General features: G+C 37.9%; 1 protein-coding gene across 1 annotated transcript in view; it reads right to left on the reverse strand.

Annotated features, from left to right (window-relative positions):
- Positions 1-869: 869 nt before the first annotated feature.
- The window catches only part of thsd7bb (thrombospondin, type I, domain containing 7Bb), a 65,966-nt gene continuing 42,135 nt past the window's right edge, over positions 870-24,700 (reverse strand). The window contains exons 10-28 of the mRNA XM_051672182.1: positions 24,206-24,338; positions 23,958-24,061; positions 21,090-21,281; positions 18,859-19,149; positions 18,437-18,615; positions 16,222-16,227; positions 15,833-15,996; positions 15,114-15,267; positions 14,274-14,412; positions 13,853-13,968; positions 11,831-11,945; positions 11,099-11,244; positions 10,832-11,006; positions 10,560-10,733; positions 8,498-8,593; positions 8,292-8,374; positions 6,039-6,231; positions 5,277-5,364; positions 870-1,711 (exon numbers count right to left, since the gene is read on the reverse strand). Coding sequence (XP_051528142.1) covers positions 1,633-1,711; positions 5,277-5,364; positions 6,039-6,231; positions 8,292-8,374; positions 8,498-8,593; positions 10,560-10,733; positions 10,832-11,006; positions 11,099-11,244; positions 11,831-11,945; positions 13,853-13,968; positions 14,274-14,412; positions 15,114-15,267; positions 15,833-15,996; positions 16,222-16,227; positions 18,437-18,615; positions 18,859-19,149; positions 21,090-21,281; positions 23,958-24,061; positions 24,206-24,338 — 2,627 coding nt within the window. The 3' untranslated portion in view covers positions 870-1,632. The remainder of the gene's footprint in view (positions 1,712-5,276; positions 5,365-6,038; positions 6,232-8,291; positions 8,375-8,497; positions 8,594-10,559; positions 10,734-10,831; positions 11,007-11,098; positions 11,245-11,830; positions 11,946-13,852; positions 13,969-14,273; positions 14,413-15,113; positions 15,268-15,832; positions 15,997-16,221; positions 16,228-18,436; positions 18,616-18,858; positions 19,150-21,089; positions 21,282-23,957; positions 24,062-24,205; positions 24,339-24,700) is intronic.

The raw sequence follows: 24,700 nt of genomic DNA on the forward strand, positions 1-24,700 counted from the left end.
AGTTATACTTTATATTATAATGCATTATAACACAAGCAACATCTAATTTTAATGCAGCAGAAGTTAATAAAGTTAATGGGATAAGTGTTGTATAGTGTAAACACTCAAAATGATCATATTATAAGTGTTCGTGACCTGCTTTAAGTAAAGTTACAAAAGTAATATCTTCTTATTAACAGTCATAACATAAACTTATAACATACATCACATGTCAGACTTCTATAATGGAAGTTCTTTATCAAATAAATCTACAAATAAGATGCAAAACATTCAAGTTTATTGAATAGATTCAAATATAGAATCAGTTTGATTATTTTTGTATTCTTGGGTTTGTTTACACTCAAGAAGATCAGCTACATGTGTGATCAACATATATATGTAGAGTTTCTGATATATTTGAACCTTGTAGCTTTACAAGTGTTTTTCATAATATCTCAGAATTCACACTGAATGTGTGTTATTTTATATTTTGTGCATGTGTAATGTTTATAACTTCCAGCATGACTTATAATGTCTTATAACCACTTAAACATATCTTATGGATGTTTATAAGAATACATTGCTTTTGTCACTTTACTTAAAGCATAACTATTATATACTACAAATATATATATAATACATTAGAACTTCTGCAGATAAAATGAAATGTTGCTTGTGTTATAATGCATTATACTCTATGAACAGGTCATTATTATAATGTACTATAATTGTGGTTACAAGTATTAATGAGAAGTTATAACATATTATAAGGTGTATTATGAGACATTACTAATGCATTATAATGCCTTTACAATGCATTATAAATATGGGCTTCAAAATGTTTTTACTGATTTAATTTTGTTAAAAATTCCACAATTCAATTTAACGGAACTTTGTTATGAAATTGAAATGCGTAAATCTTAAAAAAACAAAAAGGCTAAAATATATTTTGAATGCATACAGTAACCCTGTTTTACTACAGTACTGTAGTAACATTTGTTAATCTTGTGGTTACTATGGTTTCACTACAAATACCATGGTAAGGCTATGGTTAATGTAGTATAACCATGGTTAATTTTCATTTACTACAGTATACTTAAACTAACGATACTTAAAGGAGTAAAATTACCATATCGTTTTTGTTTTCCTGTATTATTATCATTATTATGGTTTTACTCCAAATACCATAATTGTTAATGTAAAACCATGGTACATTTTGTAGGTTTTTTGGTGTCCTCTAAGGGGCTAAGGGGTAGAGAGAGTTTTAGAACATAAATAAATACATAAAAATGGCATTTAAGTTGGCACTAATGTAGTGCATCACCTACACTTCCCTTTTAAGGGATCATAAACATTAGAACAGTTTCCCCATAACTGTAACTAATAACTGTCATTAACAAACTCTGATTAATAGACACGCATGAAAAGACATTTACACACTCACACCATATTAGGTCACACTCTTTTTCAGTCATATGACAATCTTCCAGTGTGCAGCTCCTTAAGAGTCATGTTCAGTCTTTCTAATCATCAGTCAACAGCGTTTCTGCTCCGGCTCTTTGTCTTGTTCAGTTTGTGTGCTGTAAACATTCATGCTGCCAGGCGTCTGTATGAAGCATGCATCAGTATTGCACACACAGTATGAGACAGAGTTCACATGTCCATGTCCCCATCATAAGTCAGAGTCAAGGCTTTCTGATGACTACTGCTGGGATTGTCCTCTGGGTTCTTGCTGAAACACACCGACATGCGCACATAATGTGAGAATGTATTAATATCTATAAAGGTAGTAGACATTAAATACTTTGGGAAGTTCACATGCCCTGCGGTGCAGCGTCAGAAATTAACTGTACCATAAAGGGGCAATAACTGCCTTCTGGATTTGATTTACAGGGGCATTTTTTTACATTAAAGGATGTTAAAATTAAGAATTATATCAGATGTTATATATATATAAAACGAGCATTTAAGCCACCACATTTTCAATTTTTTAGGTATTTTGTTTTTCTCCACTTTTAGGGGCATTATTGCCCTGAGCCCCCCTTAATTTCTCACCTTGCTGCAGTGTGACATGCTACACTTCATCTAAAACCATTTAAATGGCATTTAGGTAATTATTTTATTATTACAATGCACACAGTTTTTATAACCTCATATTATTTTAGAGACTACACCGCCATTCAAAAGTTTTAGGATACGAAGACATTTTTGTTTTTGAAAGAAATTGATGCTTTTCGCCAAGGATGCATTAAATTGATCAAAAACACTGCCAAAAACATCAGTAACATTGCAAATTATTACTACAGTTTGAAATAAGTGTTATAAGTGTATTAGTTTTATATATATATATAAAACGGCCAAAATAAATGCATTTCTCTTGAAATTCACAGTCTATTGTTCTTTTGAGAGATGAAGTCTATTCCATGCTTTACTAGATAAACAGAAAGATTGAAGAATACAGCATTTATTTAAGAAGAAATAGTAATTTGCAACATTATCCTCCTGAGACCCCTCATACACATGCGTGGACATTATGTTTTGGCATAATTTAAATTCATTTAAACCAACTGATCTCAGTTCAGGAGACTCTAGGCTGTCATTAAAGTGTTAAACCTTCGATGCACAGCGTCATGTGACAAAACAACATGGCGCTGATCACAGCGGAGTTTGTCTTTGGGAGAAATGCCAACAAAACTACATCTGCTAAGAAACCTAATTAAGTTTTTACATTGTAACCTGTTTGAGTCAAAAGATTAGAGTCTCTAGTTTAATTTGATATGCCATTTTTAAAATGTCATAAATTTATCGTGAAACGGCACGCTGTTAAACACAATGACAACATACACTATATTGCCAAAAGTATTCGCTCACCCATCCAAATAATTGAATTCAGGTGTTCCAATCACTTCCATGGCCACAGGTGTATAAAATGAAGCACCTAGGCATGCAGACTGCTTCTACAAACATTTGTGAAAGAATGGGCCGCTCTCAGGAGCTCAGTGAATTCCAGCGTGGTACTGTGATAGGATGCCACCTGTGCAACAAGTCCAGTCGTGAAATTTCCTCGCTACTAAATATTCCACAGTCAACTGTCAGTGGTATTATAACAAAGTGGAAGCGATTGGGAATGACAGCAACTCAGCCACGAAGTGGTAGGCCACGTAAAATGACAGAGCGGGGTCAGCGGATGCTGAGGCGCATAGTGCGCAGAGGTCGCCAACTTTCTGCAGAGTCAATCGCTACAGACCTCCAAAGTTCATGTGGCCTTCAGATTAGCTCAAGAACAGTGCGTAGAGAGCTTCATGGAATGGGTTTCCATGGCCGAGCAGCTGCATCCAAGCCATACATCACCAAGTGCAATGCAAAGCGTCGGATGCAGTGGTGTAAAGCACACCGCCACTGGACTCTAGAGCAGTGGAGACGCGTTCTCTGGAGTGACGAATCACGCTTCTCCATCTGGCAATCTGATGGACGAGTCTGGGTTTGGTGGTTGCCAGGAGAACGGTACTTGTCTGACTGCATTGTGCCAACTGTGAAGTTTGGTGGAGGGGGGATTATGGTGTGGGGTTGTTTTTCAGGAGCTGGGCTTGGCCCTTTAGTTCCAGTGAAAGGAACTCTGAATGCTTCAGCATACCAAGAGATTTTGGACTCCATGCTCCCAACTTTGTGGGAACAGTTTGGGGATGGCCCCTTCCTGTTCCAACATGACTGCGCACCAGTGCACAAAGCAAGGTCCATAAAGACATGGATGAGCGAGTTTGGTGTGGAAGAACTTGACAGGCCTGCACAGAGTCCTGACCTCAACCCGATAGAGCACCTTTGGGATGAATTAGAGCGAAGACTGCGAGCCAGGCCTTCTCGTCCAACATCAGTGTCTGACCTCACAAATGCGCTTCTGGAAGAATGGTCAAAAATTCCCATAAACACACTCCTAAACCTTGTGGAAAGCCTTCCCAGAAGAGTTGAAGCTGTTATAGCTGCAAAGGGTGGGCCGACGTCATATTAAACCCTATGGATTAAGAATGGGATGTCACTTAAGTTCATATGCGTCTAAAGGCAGATGAGCGAATACTTTTGGCAATATAGTGTACGTGGACTATAGGCTCATTTTTCTTAAATTGGAAAAGTTGCATTTTCACATTGAGAATCATCTGTTCATCCAAAAGCTGAAAATGTGTCTTTCAGAGGCTTTATATGGAGTTAGGATGAAAATAAGGTGCATTTCAAACTGTTCTGAGACCAGTGCAGACAGACAGCACACTGGAGGTTAAGTCATTCACTAAATAGGGAGCAAGGGAGCATCCTATAGCTCTCTATGCAGTTAAGTGCATTCACTCCTAAAATCTGATCAAAAGTTCAGTTTCAGGCTGCAGATGATGTTTGGATCACTCAACATGTTTGACAGACATGTGACAATGATAATCAGTACATAGATTCAGAATTTATAATGTATCATTTTATTTTAACATGGTTGACAGTGATTGGATGATGCTGGACATTACTTTGAATCAGAATTAATTATGCTAATTTCTGATGTAATGTCTGTAACATCTCAAAAACATGAATAATCAACACTCCTGGATACATCATAAACAATTGAATTAAAAAAATAAATAAATCAGGCTTTCTATAAATTGGTATTGTTTAAAATTTCACAACTTAGTCCCGCTGTCCACATATGTGGACATACATTTCTAGCATTTTTTTTTTTTTTTTTGCATGTTTATTAAGTGCTACTAGTTACAAATCAAAAAGGGAAATGGAAAATGCACACAGCAGTCACGCTCGGGTCTCAGGAGGTTATAAATGTCTTTACCGTAATTCAATTTAATGCATCCTTGGTGAACAGAAGCATCAATTTCTTTCAAGAACAAAAATGTCTTAGTGTTGTAAAACTTTTGAACGGTAATGCACATGAAATACTTTTACTTTAAAAATTTATTTGTCACAACTCAGGACTAATGATTAAAAAAAGGTAATTAAAAACAGTGAGAAATGCACATAAATCATACAATTATCCTTATACATTTGTATAACTCTAAGCTTAAATTTTGATTTTGATATAAAAAAAAAGTTAATAGACAAGTTCTGCTTCAACAACCCATAAACACACAATCATTTTAGAAATAAGTTATAACACTGTAAGTTTCAGAGGCTGTTGTAGTTTAAACTACCACCACTAGAGGGCAGAATACATCCATTAAAGGACTACAGACAGAGTTGTTCTCTATGATGTCTAAGTTTTTTCTTTTAGAAACATATGTCAGTTGTTTATTTAGAGATTACTGAATTCTCACCACAGTAAGAAGGTCATAATGATTAGGAGGAGAATCAAGATGAAGCCGGCCGCCATCAGCCCGTACACCCACAGCTTCACACGCCCATCTGTCAATCAAAATCAAGAGACAAGTGCATCCATTTGCACATCTTATTTCAGTTCTCTTCCTAACTGAGCAATATCATTTAAAGAGTTAGTTCTCCCGAAATCATTTACTCACCCTCATTTGCATTTATGTATATTCAGATATGGTACATGAAGACACATCGTCAATAATGCCGAACGTTATTACATGTCACAAGTCTTGAACTGACTGCATCACGTCAAGTTTGAATATGTGATTTGAGAGCTACGGCAGATATACATTTTGGTCTGTTCTTCACTCAGAAATATCGTATGGCTTCAGATGACTTGGAATATGGCACGAGAGTCATTTGGACTACTTTTACGATGCTTTTTTGAGCTTTTTTTGATGCTTTTTTTTAAACTTTATTTTAAGAACATGAGTGTGAACATTCTGCCGAACATCCCCTTTTGTGTTCCACAGAAGAAAGCAAGTTATACAGGTTTGGAACAACATGAGGGTGAGTAAATGATGACAGAAATTTCATTTTTGAGTAAACTGTCCCTTTAAATGATCAGTGTGATTTACTGCATTTATTGACAACATATGTTGTTATTATTGAAAATGCTTCTGAACTGAAATCAGACCAAGATCAAAAAAGTATAATTTTTGAGGTGCTTTTATGATTATGATCAGAGAAATTGCTCTTTATATTACCAGCTCCAAGAGGCTGCAGTGTCCAATCCTTCAGCTGATTCTTGTTCTGAATGTGTTCCGGCCGGAGACGCCCAGCGCTGGTCTTCACGTCTGCCTTCTTATGGTCCAACCCTGGGGATCTGGTACAGTAGTCCAGGAAACCATGAGAGGTCATGACCTCTGTGAACTCCTTCTCACAAGCACACACTCCACTCTGACAGAGAGAGATTCTTGTGAAACAGCTGCACTGTGAGATGAAGTCATACCAGCATTGCATTTTTGCTCTGCTTAGAAAATCGCAATTGAAGTCTCAAATTTATGAAAGTTGATATTTTCAGGGGATGTAATCATTGTTTTGAATCAGTAAATAAAAAATAAAAATAAAAATAAAATTGGGGGAATTAAGAAAAGAAAAATGATTACAGGTAAAATATTTTTGAAAATAGCAAAATTTGTGACCTTTCTGTGTGACTTTAGCAAGCTCCGATACAGTTCATAGTGTCAGCTACTGTTGTGTAGTTTTTATCCATATTTAATGAATATTAGATATTATTTAATTGCTTTAAAGGTGCAGTATGTAACATTTTTCATGTAATATTCGCCTTTTTTTGCCAATGTGTGAACGGCTTGTAACGCAACTTAAAAAATTAGTCCTTCCCGGACTTCCTATGTTGCCCATTAAAGCCTGTAGACTGATTTTCATGTGAAGGGAGCGGGTCGGTTTTGCCGGGAAAATCCAAAGGATGTGACGTTTATGCGCGCTCCCGAGAGCCTCAGTGCTTCTCTTCCGCTATTCAACAGCGACAACAAACTGCAACACTAGGTAACGTTATCTTAGAGATGGAATCCAGCAAACGTCCGGCTCCCAGCACAACACCGACTCCTACACAAACTCAGAGTAAGACAATAAAACATTTATCTACTGAATCCCGTCTGGCTTAGCGGGAACGTGATCGTGGTCGAGCGAAAACTAGAGTGAACATAAGCAGGACATTTGATTCCTGGAGGGACCTTCGTTGGGTTTTGAGGATCAAAACCGACCCTGAATTGGCGTTCTTCTTATTGGACAGGTAAACTTACATAACTGCAAAGCATGTGAAATATAGTGCCGTAAGGATTGATCTGATTATGTTACCTCATCTGTCAGCATGATGCCGGTGAATTACGTTCAGTCTCTTTGTACATTACGTCATTGTTTTGGATGCTCGCACGCGTCCCTATAGAGTGTGTGCACGAGCGCGATCACGAGCAACAGGCTGCAGTTCACTTAACGGCCACAGGTGTCACTAATAACAAGGGTTTCTGAATCTTACACACTGCACCTTTAAACAAACATTTGATTTCTGCTTTGCTGGGTCTCCAAGAAGATTATGTGTCATTGCTGGTGAATGTTACATTATTGTAACACATGCATCAGGTTACAATGATCCAAAGTTATTGAGTAACTTTAACTGTATGACAAAGTAATTGGCTGAATCTCACAAAGCCTTTCAAGAACATGTCCAGGTCATATTTCACCCCAAAACAAAGAAATATGAAATAAGAAAGAAAATGAAGTTGATTTCGATTACTGTTATGCAAAATTAAAAATAAAAAAATAAAAAAAATACAGTTACAGTGATGAGAGTCTAATGAAAATCACCATTGAGAATAATGAGAATTATAATAAATAATAATAATAAAAATCAACTGAAAAAAAAAATATATATTTACTGTACTGGGGGAAAAAATATCTACATTATTTCATGTTGATTGTACTAAAAAAAAAAAAAAAAAAAAATTGTACTGTCCAGACAGTATTACAGTCTAATGAAAATCACCATTAAGATAATGAGAATTACAAAATAATAATAATAATAATAATAATAATAACAATAATAATAAATCTATTTACTGTACTAGAAAAAAATATATATATATACATTATTTAATATTGATTGTACTAAGAAAAAGAAAAGAAAAATAAAATTATACTGTCCAGACAGTATTACAGTTATGAGAGTCTAATGAAAATCACCACTGAGAATAATAAGAATAAAAAATTTAATAATAATAATAATAAGAATTGCAGAAATAAAATGTCTGGATGTATAACAGTAATCAGAATTGGGGATGCAAATATGCTCGTGATAAAAATAATGTCACAAGGCACCATTTTCTTATCATTTCTGATTTATTCTGATTATGGGGTGAAATATGACCCAGCTGTGTTCTTTATGTCATTCACCCAATAAGGAATCAGATCATGTTGCCAAAATGTTGTGGTAAGGTTACCTGTGTGCAGAAAGAGAAGGGTTTGGTGCAGGGAGGATGGCACCGTCGTACAGCAGAGGGCCTGTTTTGGGCGACACATCCTCCTAATGTACAGAAACGTGAACATACGTTGGTAAAACCAAAATCTGCGTTTGCGTCTATTAGTCTTTGCCAAGCGCTGCGCGATACAGTCAGTTATTTCAGAAATATCTCATTCACACGTGCACCTGTGACGTTGACTCCATCAGAGCGCTGGCACCACACCAGTCTGTGGTTATGCCTCCATTCACTACTCATCCATCTGTAACTAACACAGGTTCCTCCTGGAAACAAGAGACATTAACACACTAGAGTGCATTTGTTGTTAGTGGCTCAACAACATCTGTCTATCACTTCTCAATCTTGAAGCTATTTTCACAAACAGACAGGAAATAACAGCTCTGCACAGCAACAGCATGAAACTGTCCAAGGTGAAGAGAAGAAAGAGGTCAAGTACTGTGTTCTCTCCTGAGACCAGAGCATGATTGCTGTGTGCATTCTCCATTTCCCTTTTTGATTTGTAGAGCAAATCGTTTCCCTAAAAATGTATGTCCACATATGTGGACAGCGGGACTAAGTTGTGAAATGTTAAATAATATCAACCTATAGAAAGTCAGATTGTTTATGATGTATCCAGGAGTGTTGATTATTCATGTTTTTGAGATGTTACAGACATTACATCATAAATTATCATAATTAATTCAGATTCAAAGTAATGTCCAGCATCATCCAATCACTGTCAATCATGTTAAAATAAAATGATACATTATAAATTCTGAATCTATGTACTGATTATCATTGTCACATGTCTGTCAAACATGTTGAGTGATCCAAACATCATCTGCAGCCTGAAACTGAACTTTTGATCAGATTTTAGGAGTGAATGCACTTAACTGCATAGAGAGCTATAGGATGCTCCCTTGCTCCCTATTTAGTGAATGACTTAACCTCCAGTGTGCTGTCTGTCTGCACTGGTCTCAGAACAGTTTGAAATGCACCTTATTGTCATCCTAACTCCATATAAAGCCTCTGAAAGACACATTTTCAGCTTTTAGATGAACACATTGATTCTCAATGCAATAATGAACAGTGAATACAGCATTTCTATGGTAAAAATGTGCTATAGTACACATCAGTGAACATTGTGTTTATCAGTGTGGTGTTTCGTGATAAATCGCTCAAATTTTACAAATGGCATATCGGATGAAACTAGAGACTCTAATCTTTTGACTCAAACAGGTTTCAATGTAAAAACTTAATTAGGTTTATTACCAGATGTAGTTTTGTTGGCATTTCTCCCAAAGACAAACTCCGCTGTGATCTGCGCCATGTTGTTTTGTCACATGATGCCGTATGTCGAAAGTTTAACCCTTTACTGACAGCACAGAGTCTCCTGAACTGAGATCAGTCGGTTTAAATTAATCTTAATTATGCATTGCGTATAGTGAAGCCAAAATACAACGCACGAGGTTAAGACTGATTACTACTTTTCCAATATCTGTCAACGTTTGTGAACATGTTTTTTTATTTGGCAACTTTTACTCATTAAATACGCTAAACATCACATAATTCATTAAAACATACACTGATGCGATTGAAAACACTGGCAGCACAGGCTGCCTTTAAGAATCATGGAACACCAATTCCGTGTTCAGGAAAAAGGTGGATATACTGTACCCTGCCTACTTTAAAAAAAATAGTAAGTTAAACGGTATGTTTTATTCCACGACAAACATTTCAAACAGCAGTATGCTAACCTGGTTGTTTCATGACATTTCATGTTTAGTTCAATGAGTGGTGTCCAGTTAGCTTGGAAAAAAAAAACTGGTAAACAAATTTAGCAGTCCAATAAAAAATAAAGTCAAGAAAGAGATTTAAATAATCATGTGATATTGTGGTAAATCTGTGTACACAAAGATTCACATACTGTGCACAGAGACGTTATAAGACGGGTCACTTGTAAACATATCAATGGGAGAAATCGTGACGCACAGTTAAAGCAGTCAATCTCCTGTTTGTTCATTCAAGAATTTGCATGTGCATTAGACAGAAAAACAGCATTCTTTTGCCATGATTTGAGCTAAAGAAGCATAATTTATGATACTACTGGTGTCAAAGTTTATTGCTGATTTGAAGTATGTTTTTTAAGAGACTTTAGACAGATAGAAGCTGTACTTGACTGAAAAAATGAATATGACCATTTCTGGAGAGGTAGCACTGCTGTTTGTGAATGTGTGGCTTCTCACAGACCTTGGCATGAGCGTGTCTCGTACACCTGGCTGGGACAGGTGTCCTGGTTCTCCGGGGCCTGTGTGACTACGGCTCGAGAGCGCGCCTGTCGACCCCACGTCTCGAAACTCCGCCCATCAAGACATAGCAGCTGACAAGAACTCCATGGTGACCATTTGGTCAGGTGACATTCGCCTGACGTATAGGACGGAAATCATTTGGATTAATATCATTATCATTTGGGCATGCCGTCTAGCTCGACTCATTTCTTAGACTAAATATGAGGTGCAAACCTGGACAGGGGACCGTACAGGGCTGTCGTAACTCCGTTTCACTGACTTTACTCAGTGGATTCCACAAACACCATTTGTCCTCGACAGGAAGAGGCTGAGGAGGACCTGAGAGAGAACCCCAGTGCACCATACAGGACATTTCCCTCTGACTTACACTCTCACCACAGTCGGCCCCCTGAAGAACAGAGATAGTAAGAAAGAGACCCCGTTTACACCTCAGGACATCTCTGGTGGTCACGTTGTTTGCAGAGCAGTTGGATGTTCTACCTCCACTCTGCATGAGCTCCAGTCGCCCAGCCTCCAGCTGTAGCAAGGCCTGATGGGACAGGGGCGTGTTTGGGAGAGCTGTGATGGACAGGGACGACCTCCCTCTCCTGCAGACTGCACAACAACCCTGGACCGCGTCATGTGACCTGGATAATACACACATGCTTTTCTTTGTTATTATAAATGTGCATAAAAGTGATACTATAACTTTTAAATATATTGTTATTTCTTCATAATAACATTGTTATTACACTTTAATAACACTGTAATAACCACAGAACTGCACAACGGCAATGTTATTGATTGATACCAGCTGCGTTTCTTATCGTGTCACAGGTGATTGAGTCATAAGTGTTCTAATGTTGTTCCTGAATTCGTGTTCACTATATACTGATTCATGATGTGTAGGTGCACCCATTATTTAGTATAATTATTAAGCCGTTTTCCTCGTTGGGAATGTTGACTGTCATGAGACTGACAGAGCCTTGAATTGAAATAAACGAGTCTGATTAATGCTTTTAATTTCACCCATAACAATAGCAGGATGAAAACAGGATGCATGACTGAGCTCACAAGGGTGACACTAGATTAAGGGCAGATTTCAAGCATTCGTCCAGTTTATAATCCATCTTTGTGCTAGATTAATTTTTACTGAACATATATTTCAGAAAATGCTTGATGAATGTGACCAATCATGTCAAGGGCTTCAGGAACAGTGATGTCAGATCATACTTTGGCTTCCGCAGGTGTGTGAGCATTCTGACCAGGTGGACCACTCCGTGAGCAGACAGTTGACGGGACAGCCCACCTCACAGGGGGCAGAGAGCTTTCCACGTGATGGACCCAACTAGAGAAGAGAAGAAAACACAGAAATATCAAAACTAGGAAATATCAGTGATTTCATGGCAGCAGTAGAATATTGTTAAAGTTCAGATTTCAATGAAATCAGAGCTGCTGGCAGTCTTTAACGTGACCAGTGTTGGGTGTAATGCATTACTAAATAATTAATAACTGAAATAATATTTTCAGTTACTTCTGATGTAATTGCATTAAATACTATATAGATTGTAGAACAATTCTATATAAAACAATAGTGAATTTAAATCAAAATGTAACTTTTAATGTTAAAATATATGTTTTGTAATTTAACGCTGCCCCTTTAATTCTTTGGCCAGTTCATGAATAATTTATTAGATTTTTATTTGATTTATTTGAAAGAATTAAAAGAACAGTTTCATGTCTATGCTTGTATTGTTCATCTGGTTGAGGTTCATCAGGGTTTTACAAAATAATTAGTAATAAGTAATGCAATTACTTTTCAGACAGAGTACAATTTAAAAAGAACGTTTGTCCCTTGATTTCACATCATTAGTGTTATCAATGTTAAAAACATGTATTTTGAAATTACAAAAACTATATGGTTCATGTAAATATGTCAGTGGTGTTACATTGTTTAATGCTCATGTGAGATTGTAGAGCTGAGGAGGGCGGGGCCGGGCTGGAATGAGACACACCCGGTCCCCAATCAGCCTGATGGGGCGCGCGAGGGATAAAGGCGGCCGGGACAGACAGACAGACAGCTGTGCTGTAATTCTCTCTCTCTCGAACTGTCGTCCCCGGCCGCCTTTATCCCTCGCGCGCCCCATCAGGCTGACTGGGGACCGGGTGTGTCTCATTCCAGCCCGGCCCCGCCCTCCTCAGCTCTACAGAGATATTTTTTCATTTAATGGTAATATTTATTGAGGTATAGTTATAGTCTGATCAGTGGTGTATTTTTTGTGATGCTTTTAAGAGAATTTGTCACTGGTGTTCAACCCTTGCTTCATTTGTGAAACAGTCAAGTTGTCTTTAACCCTTTAAGCTCTGAAGGTGTTTTTAAAGATTTCCTATTTCAGTGGCATACCCAAAAATAAAGGCTTGTAACTCGACAAAAAATAAAATAAAAAGGGCCATATTCTTCTCACCACAATTGTACAGAGTGGTTATCTGAGTTACCGTAGACTTTCTGTCAGTTCAAACCAGTCTGGACATTCTCTGTTGACCTCTCTCATCAACAAGGTGTTTCCGTCCACAGAACTGCAACTCACTGGATGTTTTTTGTTTTTGGCACCATTCTGAGTAAATTCTAGAGACTGTTGTGTGTGAAAATCCCAGAAATACTCAAACCAGCCCATCTGGCACCAACAATCATCCATGTGATTATTTAATCAGCCAATCGTGTGGCAGCAAAGCAGTGCATAAAATCATGCAGATACAGGTCAGGAGTTTCAGTTAATGTTCATATCAACCATCAGAATGGGGAAAAAATGTGATCTCAGTGATTTGGAGCGTGGCATGATTGTTGGTGCCAGACGGGCTGGTTTGAGTATTTCTGGGATTTTCACACAAAACAGTCTCTAGAATTTACTCCGAATGGTGCCAAAAACAAAAAACATCCAGTGAGCTGCAGTTCTGTGGACGGAAACACCTTGTTGATGAGAGAGGTCAACAGAGAATGGCCAGACTGGTTTGAACTGACAAAGTCTACGGTAACTCAGATAACCACTCTGTACAATTGTGGTGAGAAGAATATCATCTCTGAATGCTGTTCTGAGATGCGGGTTGGCGCTGTTTTGGCGGCACGAGGGAGAAATACACAATATTAGGCAGGTGTTTTTAATGTTGTGACTGATTGGTGTATCTCAAAGACATGTACTTAGCTATTACTCGCTATATTTTTGATTGCGGTGTATTAATTGAGAAAAAAACGTTCACCTCTTCACACATGCTCAGTTCCACCAGCTTCCCGTCGCTACGGACACAGTTCAAGAGTCGCGTCTTGATTCCTCTGCCGCATACTGCATACTCACTGAGCTGACAGCTACTCCAGTCTGTGACACACACACACACACACACACACACACACACACAAACAAAGACACACACAAACACACACACACATACACCACACACACACAAAAAACACACACACACACAAACACACACACACACACACACACACACACACAACACACACACACACACACACACACACACACACACATACACACACAAACACACACACACACACACACACACACACAAACACATATTTCTTCACTCGCTCTACTGTATAATGTGGACGGAACACATTCTGACGATCTGTAAATGTAAAGTCTGGACACTGTGGCAGTACCTGAGTAAATGTATGAGTATTTGCGACATTTCATGCTGAAACAGGGTTGAGTCTGGTTTAGATCAGGGCAGGTATGTTTCCCTTCTGGCCATCTCAACACATTTCTACTCCTCCATCTCAAATCATTGTCATTACAATCCTGAAAGTACACAAACAAACATTTAAACAAATCAATACACACTGTACAAATATTTCCCTGTGAAGACTTCCTCATTTACATCTATTGTTCTTTAACGAATGCTCCGGTTTACTTCAAGTTGAGCTCTATCGACAGCATCTGTACCATACTGTTGGTTTAAAAGCAGAAATATGAAGCACGTATTGTGTTAAAGCACTTAAAGTAATGCATCCTTATAAAAATTTGTCTAAATTGTCTTTTTAGCATTGGGACATCTGTTCTAGGTTCATGCATTACTGAAGTAATTCCAGTGGGCAGAGTTTGCTCCATGTAAACAGTGGTTCTCGTATAGTTACGGATCATACCACTTCTGGCATCATTGCATGCAAAATTTACCAGATTTATTGGCTTTACATGGTCATGACAGGAGTTGAAAGAGTTAGTAAGCAATTCTATCCCTCTAGTCTGATGTTCTCATGTTGTGTATAATGTTTAAGTATTATGGCTATACCTTCAAAACAGTATGCATTTTAGCATTTATTCCTGTGCATTGCCTTGACCAATAGACTTCCATTCTAAGTGCATTTGTGTAAACAAGACTTTTATTTTCTGCGTTTAAACTACTGTAAATAATTACATCAGTGCATATATATATATATATATACACACACACTAAAGCAATAAACACTAATCATGAGACACTATCCATCAGTTGAACTGACCACGGTACATTTGGTCCATTGGCTCCACTCTGATGTCACACAGTGGGCGGGGCATGGCAGTAGACAGGTCTCAGCTGTGATTGGCTGTTCCTCCTGGTCACACAGAGAGTCATCAACGCTCTCATCCTGGTGCAGCCCTCCCCTCTTCACACATCTGTCAATCAGAGACAAGCACATGCCAATGTCTTACAAAGGAAAGGTGCAGAGGTGCTGTTGGCTATTAGCTCTTAAAGGAACAGTTCACCCATCGTCTCATATGAAACTCATATGATTTTCTTTCTTCTGCGGAACACAAATGAAGATATTTTGATGGATATATGATGCGTTTATATCCATACAATAAAAGTCAATGGGGACCAACAGAGCGCTGTAGCTTCAGAAAACATGGATTAAACCACTGGATTACATTTATAATGCCTTTATGTCCTTTTTGGAGCTTGAAAGTGTTTAAAAGTGACTCTTTGAATCTGTTTGGCACTCATGTGGCCTCTCCTCTGTTTTGAACATTGACTAATAAGACAATTTTGCTGTATAACGCACAACAGTTTTATCATTGCATTGCAAAGGTAAAATCCAACATATTCACATGCTGTTCTGTGCCAGAACAGTCTCAGTGCTCAATGGGGGCACAGGTTAACTTCTTTTTAATTAAACAATGGATTATTAATAACTATTTTGATGACTTCAGAGATAATGAACTCATTAAAGGATGAGCTCACCGGATTTTTCGAGTGCGGAAGCCCTCTCCACAGGCGGGCAGGGTGGGTGTAGTGTTAGTTGTAGTAGTGTTATTGTTTGGAGAGTTTATGAAGCATACAGACCAGGACTCCAGCTCCCACACATACTGACCGCAGTCTGAGTAACAGGGCAGCACCTCTGACACCTGACCACAGAAAACATAACCATAACTGTGTTTGTAGTTATGACATGTACATCTATACACAAGTGCATATATATTTATCTGACCATCTAAATACACATGTACAAGGACAATAAAAAGTTAAACACTTGCTTACATTTTAAGACAGACAAACGTACACACACACTCCCACACACATACATAAATAAATAAAACTACCACACACATACAATTATCTTGGGTACTAACCTGAGCCTTTGTAGGTATTTATATCAGCAGAGAGAGAGAGAGAGAGAGAGAGAGAGAGAGAGAGAGAGAGAGAGAAAGAAAGAAAGAAAGTAAAGGAAGGAAAAGTATATAAAGGAAAGAAAAGGAAAGAAAAAAGAAAAGGAAGAAAAGGAAATTTAAAGGACAGAATAGGAAAAGAGGAAAACAAAGTAAAGGAAATTAAAGGAAGTCAAGAAAAGACAAGGAAGGGAAGGAAGTAAAGGAAAGAAAGGGAAAGAAAGGGAAAGGAAGGAAAAGAAAGGAAAAGAGGAAAAGGGAAAGGAAGATAAGGGAGAAAAGGCAAAGGGAAAGGGAAAGAAAAGGAAGTGAAAAGAATGAAAGGAAAGAAAAGGAAAGAAAGGGAAACGAGGAAATGGGAAAAGGAGGAAAGAAAAGACAAAGAAGGAAGTGAAGGAAAGAAAGGGAAAGATAGGAAAAGAAAGAGGAAAAGGAAAATGAAGTAAAGGAAGGAAAGAAAAGGGAAAAATAGAAAGGAGGAAAGAAAAGTGGAAAGGAAGGAAAGGAAAAGGAGAAAGGAAGTAAAGAAAAGACAAGGAAGGAAGTGAAGGAAAGTAAGGAAAAGGAAGGAAAAGAAAGAGGAAAAGGAAAATGAAGGAAAGAAAGGGAGGGAATGTAAGGAAAGAAAAGGAAGAAAAGGAAAAGAGGAAAAGAAGTTAAATGATAAGGAAAGGATAAGAGAAAAAAGGAAGGAAAGGAAAATAAAGTAAAAGAAGGAAATGAAGGGAAAAAAGGAAAAGGGAAGGAAGGAATGGAAAAAGAAAAGGAAGAAAATTAAAAGGAAAGAAAAAGAAAGAAGAAAAAGTAAAGAAATGAAAAGGGAAAGGATGAAAGGGGAAAGGAAGTAAAGAAAAGACAAGGAAGGATGTAAAGGAAAGAAAGGAAAAGGAAGGAAAAGAAAGAGGGAAAGGAAAGAAAAATGGAAAAGAAAGTAAAAGAAAGAAAGAAGGAATGTAAGGAAAGAAAAGGAAGGAAAAGAGGAAAATAAAGGATAAGGAAAAGAGGGAAATTAAATAAAGGAATGAAAGGAATGAAAGGAAAGGAAAGGAGGAAGGGGGAAAGGAAGTAAAGAAAAGACAACAAAGGAAGTAAATGAAAGAAAGGGAAAGGAAGGAAAAGAAAGGAAAGAGGAAAAGGGAAAGGAAGTTAAGGAAGGAAAGGAAAAGGAACGAAAGCAAAGAAAAGAAAAGGAAAGGGGGAAGTAAATAAAGAAAAGACAAGGAATGAAGTAAAAGAAATGAAGGGAAATGTAAAGGAAGTAAAGGAAAGAAAAGGAAGGAAAGAAAAAGAGGAAAAGAATGGAAAAGGAAAGGAAAAGAGGAAAAAGGAAATCAAAGGAAAGGGAAATAAATTAAAGGAACGAAAGGAGAGAAAGTGAAAGGATCGAAAGGAAAGAAAAGAAAAGGAAAGAAAGGAAAAGGAAAGAAAGGGAAAGGAAAGAAAGGAAAAGGAAAGGAAAGAGAAGAAAGAGAAAAATGAAAAGGGAAAGGAAGGAAAGGAAAGAAAATGAAAAAAGGAAAAGGGAAAAGACAGAAAGGAAAGGGGAAAGGAAGTAAATAAAACACAAGGAAGGGAGTAAAGGAAAGAAAGGAAAAGGGAAAGAAATTAAAGGAAAGAAAAGGAAGAAAATGAAAAGAGGAAAGGAAAGGAGGAAAAAGGAAAGAAAAGGGAAATGAATTAAAGGCTAGCTATATAATAGTTCATTTATATGAGTGAAACTGAGCTGAAAGAAACGTTTGCAGACTGCAGTTCAGATCCATGAAACTTTAATGTTGGTTGACCTGCCCTGATGGAATATAAAGAGCTTATAAAAAGAGAGAGAAACAAGAAGAAAAAGAGCAAAAACTGGTGGAATAAGAGGTTCTGTCCCTGGTGATCTCTATCAACCCTAGTCTTGTCTGACTAGAACAAAAATTTGGTTGAAAAACCTTGTAGAAATGGTTGAAAGTGGCCTGCCAAGGGAGCCAAATGAATAATGAATAATACAGAAGGTATTTACACACACTGCCCTGTCCTATGTGACTGCCACACACAGATGAAGATATTTATTATATATATATAAAGGCATAGACACGTACATGTGTTTACTTCATAGCAGGCAACTTGTCCCTGTGGCTGGTTAAAACTTACTGCTTTACTAGTCTAAAACATTTCAATTCATTTGAAATATAGTTCTCACCTGATTTTTGTAATTGAGTTTCGGGCAGGGTCGTCCTCCATTGAAAGGTTTTTCTTGTAGCCACTGAGAACGAACTTTTACACCCCCACCACAGGAGGCGCTGCAGGCCGACCAATCAGACCACTCACTCAGCCTACAGTCTGTAGAACAGGGCACATGACAGACTTCCTCTTCATAACCTGTAACATCAAACGCACAAATTCCTTTATGACAGGGTGACCATATGTCCTCTTTTTCAAACTTAAAAAAAGCGGTCATCTTGGATTTCAAAATTGAGTGCAAACTCTCTATGTGATCTGTAAAGCTGGCAAAAAGTCAGAACATACAATGAACAAAAACACAGGAAATGGGGAGGTAAGGCAATGGCTGTGCACTTTGTCAATAATCATAATGTAGATTTATTTATTCAAAGAGAACATCACCTGGGCTGTTACAGAGCGCTGGCTCCACTAATCGTCCCTGATGGTCCAGACAGGCCAGGGCTCTGTAGCGCTTCCCGTGCCCACACTCGCTCTTCCTCCTATGGGTTTGCCAGTCCTGGTGGTATACTCCTTGAACCAGAGGATGCAAAGCCTTGTTCTCTGCTGTTGTGAGAAGACAAGAGGACCAAACACCCTGAGACTGCAAGTGAAACTCATCACAAGGACAGGCCTCTTTCTCCAGGAGAGGAAACAACTCTTCTTGTTGACAACGCCAGCGTTTCTTACTGCGACCTGAGAGTTTGATGACAGAAAGCATTTGAAAAAGCATGAGTTCACTAAACAGTTGCGACACTTTTCCATGCATCTTTTTCACCGACTAGCAGTCCAGTTTCAGCAGGTGCAATCAGTGCTGAAACAGAGCTGTGCCTTGAGGTTTTCAAGTAAGAAATTATAAATAATGCTTATTATAGATTGTGCCTTGTTCACAAAAGTCAGTGCTATTGGCCTGGCACAATTGTGGAAATGTAAAATTAATATTTAAAAATGAAAACATTATTTAACAGATATGTTTGTGTACATATTCTAGCTATTATAGCTGTACATAAATTAATTGGTGGTTGTTAACTTACCATTTACGATGAAAAATGATCGATTTAACGAGATAATACATGTACATTTACGGTAAACTATTGTTAACATTATGGTGAAAAACAATAATCGGGTGTGATAATAATTGCGTGCGCACAGCGCTAATGGACTGGGTCAAGTGCAATTTAATTCTGAGGTTTTTCTCCAGTTCTTGCACCATCTGTGTCCTATTATACTGTCCATTCCATGTCAAGCACGAGTCATATAAACCAAGACAGCACATGCATAAGAAGTTGGTAGTGTAAATGGACTATGCAATGAATTAGAAGAATAAAAATATGGACACACCCCTTTTATAAGCATAAAAACGATATTATTCTCATCATGATTTGGATGTATGCTCCATTAAATTATAGGGAATGTAAGTATTATTAATCATTTTCATCCACTGACACACAAATCATGGCTAGTATTAACAGTGATTGTATCAGAACGCAATTCATCGCTCAATTTAGACAGTGACTTAAAAATCACTCTACATCAACAGGTGGAAAAATACCAGTTCAAATTAGATCATAAATACAAATGACCTCTAGAAGGTTTAACACAAATCTCATAAATATTTGTTTCATAAAATGTGATTGTCATGGACATAATTTGTTTATTTTCAAAGTTTGAAAATGGACTTCAAATCTCCAAACTGCAAATGTAGGAAAACAGACGTGGTATTGAAACGTCTTAGCGCAAGGGTCTTCAACAGGGGGTCCGCCATGGTGCCGTAGGGGGTCCGCAAATTACTGTTTGATCCACCACCGGCATTCGTAATAATCACTCTCACGTGAGTGAGAGACAGTACCGCCGCTCCCTATGCGCATATTATGCAGTCTGCATAGGGCACCAACTCCCTAGGAGGCACCAGAATCTTCACCAGCTGCCTTTAATCACGTTATACATTATTCAAGGACCCGGTAGTAGTTGCGCAACACAAAGATCGCCTCACGCTCGCACTTTATCCTCACAATCGCACGACTCTGGCAAGAGAGGAGTATGTATTTTAGTCCATCCATTCTAAAGCCCCTCGAACCTGCATGCCAAATCTTCCTCTTGCAGTAATCCTTCCTCATATTCGTGCATCCCGTTTTATTTTGTTATGAACTAAATAGAACGGTGAACATTGTTAAAGTGTGATGAAATTAGCCCATCACCCATGCTCATTATGAGCTGCTCATAACGCAATGCATATCATGTTAAGCAGCGCTGCAGTAGAGGGTCGTGTAAGTAAACGCACCTGCTATGTGTTTTTCGCGGTGTGCGAATATCAGCCTAAAGTTTCTTGTATTATTAGTTGCTTTTTACTTTCAGAACAATAGCCTATACTTAATATACAGTATAGACCTATGTATATGTAATATGTCTAAATATATAGTTACCACTGAGATTATCAAGCTGCCATCCACACCCTCTTGCTACTTTTAATCTACTTTGATCACTTTTGGATTACTTATTGCACATATTACTTATTTTAAAGAAAATCCTCCAGAGCCCAGAACTCAGAACTGACGTGTTTGCAACATGACCTGATTTGCATAATTCCTTCAACGCTAAAACAGTTCTTAATTGTGGGTGAAAGTATAGGGTGTTACCTATCAGTGATCGTGTACGAGTGCGCCAGCTTCCGCAGCCCTGGCACTGGGTGAATCTGCTCCAGGAAGTGAAAGTACATTCATCTCTACATGGCACCCGACACTCTCTCACCTGGATGGGCATCACACCTGCCCACCTCACACAGTCGGCCATATCTGCTGGAGAATCATCCACACCAACACACGTCACCTCTGCAGACATGGACAGAGGAAAGAAAGAGGGAGAAAGAAGAGAAACAGATGGGGAGTGGCCTGAAAAACAATCAATATTTGTGTGAATTTGTGCAATGATTTATGACAAAGTCAAAAGCAGACCTTATACATGATAGTCTGTACAGCAGATCCAAGGAATGTCTAACCAAAGTGGCACTTATTTTAAAGAAAGCAAGCACTTTAGAGGACAGACTGGACCTCATTCATAAAACACGAGTTTTATGCAAATTGTTCATAAAACATACATAGTCACGGTTAAGGAAAGGAAAGGAAAAGATGAAAAAGCCATGGTCATGGTTTTACGAAAAATTTACACATTAAATTAGTTCTGCTTAAGTTTCAATGTGCACATAATTTATCTTGCTGGAAATTATTATCTAGCCTTGTTAGTCATTCATAAAGTGATGCCAACTGCATTTCAGATGCAGTCACCTGAACTCTGGTTACCAGGGACACGTGCTCGCTGGACGCTGAAACACGCTTTCAGAGGACCCCTGCTGTGTCCTTATAGACCAGCACTTGCCTTCAAATTTAAATGAAACACCAGCAGGACTTTTGAAAAGAGGGTGTAGATGGGATGTCAGATGTCACACCACAGACAGTCAAACACTGCTGTGAAGAGTCATCGTTCACAATCTGACAACTTTCTAGAAGACACAGAAATGACTGTGGGAAACACTGTAGGAGAAATATTCAGGCTCTATAAAGTCCGAACGGTCTCTACTCTGTCACAAATGTCAAGGTGATTCAATTCCAATCTTGTTTATGTAACTAGTTCCACAATCTGCTTTTAAAGGGACAGTTCACCCAAAAATGAAAATTCTGTCATCATTTACTCACCCTCATGCCATCCCAGATGTGTATGACTTTCTTTCTTCTGCTGAACACAAATGAAGGTTTTAGAAGAATATTTCAGCTCTGTAAGTCCATACAATGCAAGTGAATGGTGACCAGAACTTTGAAACTCCATAAAGCACATACAGGCAGCATAAAAGTTATCCACACGACTCCAGTGGTTTAATCCATGTCTTCAGAAGTGATTGAATTGGTTTTAGGTAAAGAACAGACCATAATGTAACTCCTTTTTCACTGTACAACTTACAATTGCATGATTTCAAGATTGATTACACTTCCTAGTGCTTGACTCATGTGCAGAGTGCTAGATGGTGCTAGGAAGTGTAATCAAGCTTGAAATTGTCATGATTTATAGTGAAAATGTAGTTATATTTTGGTCAGTTCTTCCTTAAAACCGACTGGATCACTTCAGAGAACATGGATTAAACCACTGGAGTTTTATGGATTACTTTTATGCTGCCTTTATGGTAAATGGTCTGCACTTATATAGCACCTTTTTTAACCTTAGCAGTTCTACAAAGTGCTTTACACTGTGTCTCATTCACCCATTCACACATACACTCACACACCAATGACAGCAGAGCTGCCATGCAAGGCGCTAGCCTGCCATTGGGAGCAACTTGGGGTTCAGTGTCTTGCCCAAGGACACTTCGGCATGCAGGAATCAAACCACTAACCCTGCGATTAGTGGACAACCTGCTCTACCACCTGAGCCACTGCCTTTGTGATTTTTGGAGCTTCAAAGTTCAAACTATTCACTTGAATTGTATGGACCTACAGAGCTGAAATATTCTTCTAAAAATCTTCATTTGTGTTCAGCAGAAGAAAGAAAGTCACACACATCTGGGATGGCATGAGGGTGAGTAAATGATGAGAGAATTTTCAGTTTTGGGTGAACTGTCCCTTTAAGTTTATAGTCTTAATTGTGACCAACTTAGTTACAAATTACTGTAGACTTTCTTTAAATCTGTGGATGAGTTGTTAAAAAACACACAAAAACTCAAACAGGTTTTGTTGGTTTAGTTAAAAAAAAAGTTTGTTTTTCATTTAATTTAATACGTGCCCTATATGTACATAACTCTTAGTTGCATGGTTTTACTAACTAGGGTTTTGGTGGTTATTTCCAATATTACACAATACAATGAAATCTACATTTGTTGCATTGTAAATTGATCAAGGAATTACTTTCATTAAACAGCCTCAATACAAAACTATTTGCAACAAAACTTCTATATAGCAATTATTGGTGTAAACCCACAAGCCACCATGTTTTGATCAAAAGCACGAAGTTAAATTGCTGTGGCATGAGCATATGGGTATTTCCCCAGTCACTCAATAGCAGATGCAACAATATCAAGGTGTTTTATTAGTTTTATTCGTGTTTTATTTACTAAAACAACAAACTCTAAATTTCTACTTCACAGAATTTCCACTTAATGCACAATCCTTTTCAGATATTTTGCAAAAATACATTAAAAGATACATAAAAAATACAATACACGTCCACAAATCAAGTCCAAATAGCTACTATGCAACATCCTAAATGATTAGCTTTCATTATTTACACACCAAGACTGGTCAACGCTGCCTTCGTGACCAAACATATATAAGTTCTCTCAGTTTGAAATGCTGTTTGACCTAGGACTATTTCTACATTAGATAGTTCAATCAACCTTTAAAGTTGGAAGTTTGATTTATTTTATAGAGAATGACTCTCACCAGAGATAGCAAGTTACTGTCCTTTTTGCAGAACTTAACAGATAAAACTATAAATCATACAGAGATTCTACTGTCACTTACCTCTCGTCTCTAAGCCAATTCCACAAGCCTCTGAGGGCCCGCCCACAGCCTGTCTCACCCAATCAGGTACCAGAACACACTGATGCCAGCGATGCGTCTGCCATCTGCCAACACACATGAGTGCACAGTAAACACGTGTCTGTCTGGATTACATCCAATTATATCTCATATTTCTAGTGCTGGTACACTTTAGCAACAGAAGTGTGTACATTTCAAAGCCAGTTTGTTCAGGGTTTTTCTCTCCTCACCTGTAAGTCGGACAGAGAGGGAGCGGGTCACATTCTCTCTCCTCATAAAGTGTGTCTGGACACTCTTGACCTCCATTAGCAGGCCTCTGGATGATAATCCTGTGTCGGGACTGGACTGCTGCAGAACCATTCACTAGATAAGGTAAGGGTGATCCATACACAGACATGAAGGTAAAACATTAATAGTTTTAATGTTTTCAAAAAGAATCTCCAAAGTAATTTGTCTGTGCTCACTTAAAAGGAAATACATCAATATTTGATGTTTAATATACAGTTGCTAGACCAGAATCAGTGTTGGGGAATCTATTTTGAAACTGAATCTTCTCTTTTAAAAAAGTAACTAGCCACACTACAAGCTACTCAAAAAGTATCTAACTACATTGAAGCTATTTAAAGAAGAAAATATTTTTAGATATACAGTGGCAAGAAAAAGTAAGTGAACCCTTTGGAATTAGCTGGTGTTCTGCATTAATTGGTCATAAAATGTGATCTCAT

Source organism: Myxocyprinus asiaticus, chromosome 35, assembly GCF_019703515.2.
Source record: "Myxocyprinus asiaticus isolate MX2 ecotype Aquarium Trade chromosome 35, UBuf_Myxa_2, whole genome shotgun sequence".
In the NCBI taxonomy this organism is placed as follows: Eukaryota; Metazoa; Chordata; class Actinopteri; order Cypriniformes; family Catostomidae; genus Myxocyprinus; species Myxocyprinus asiaticus.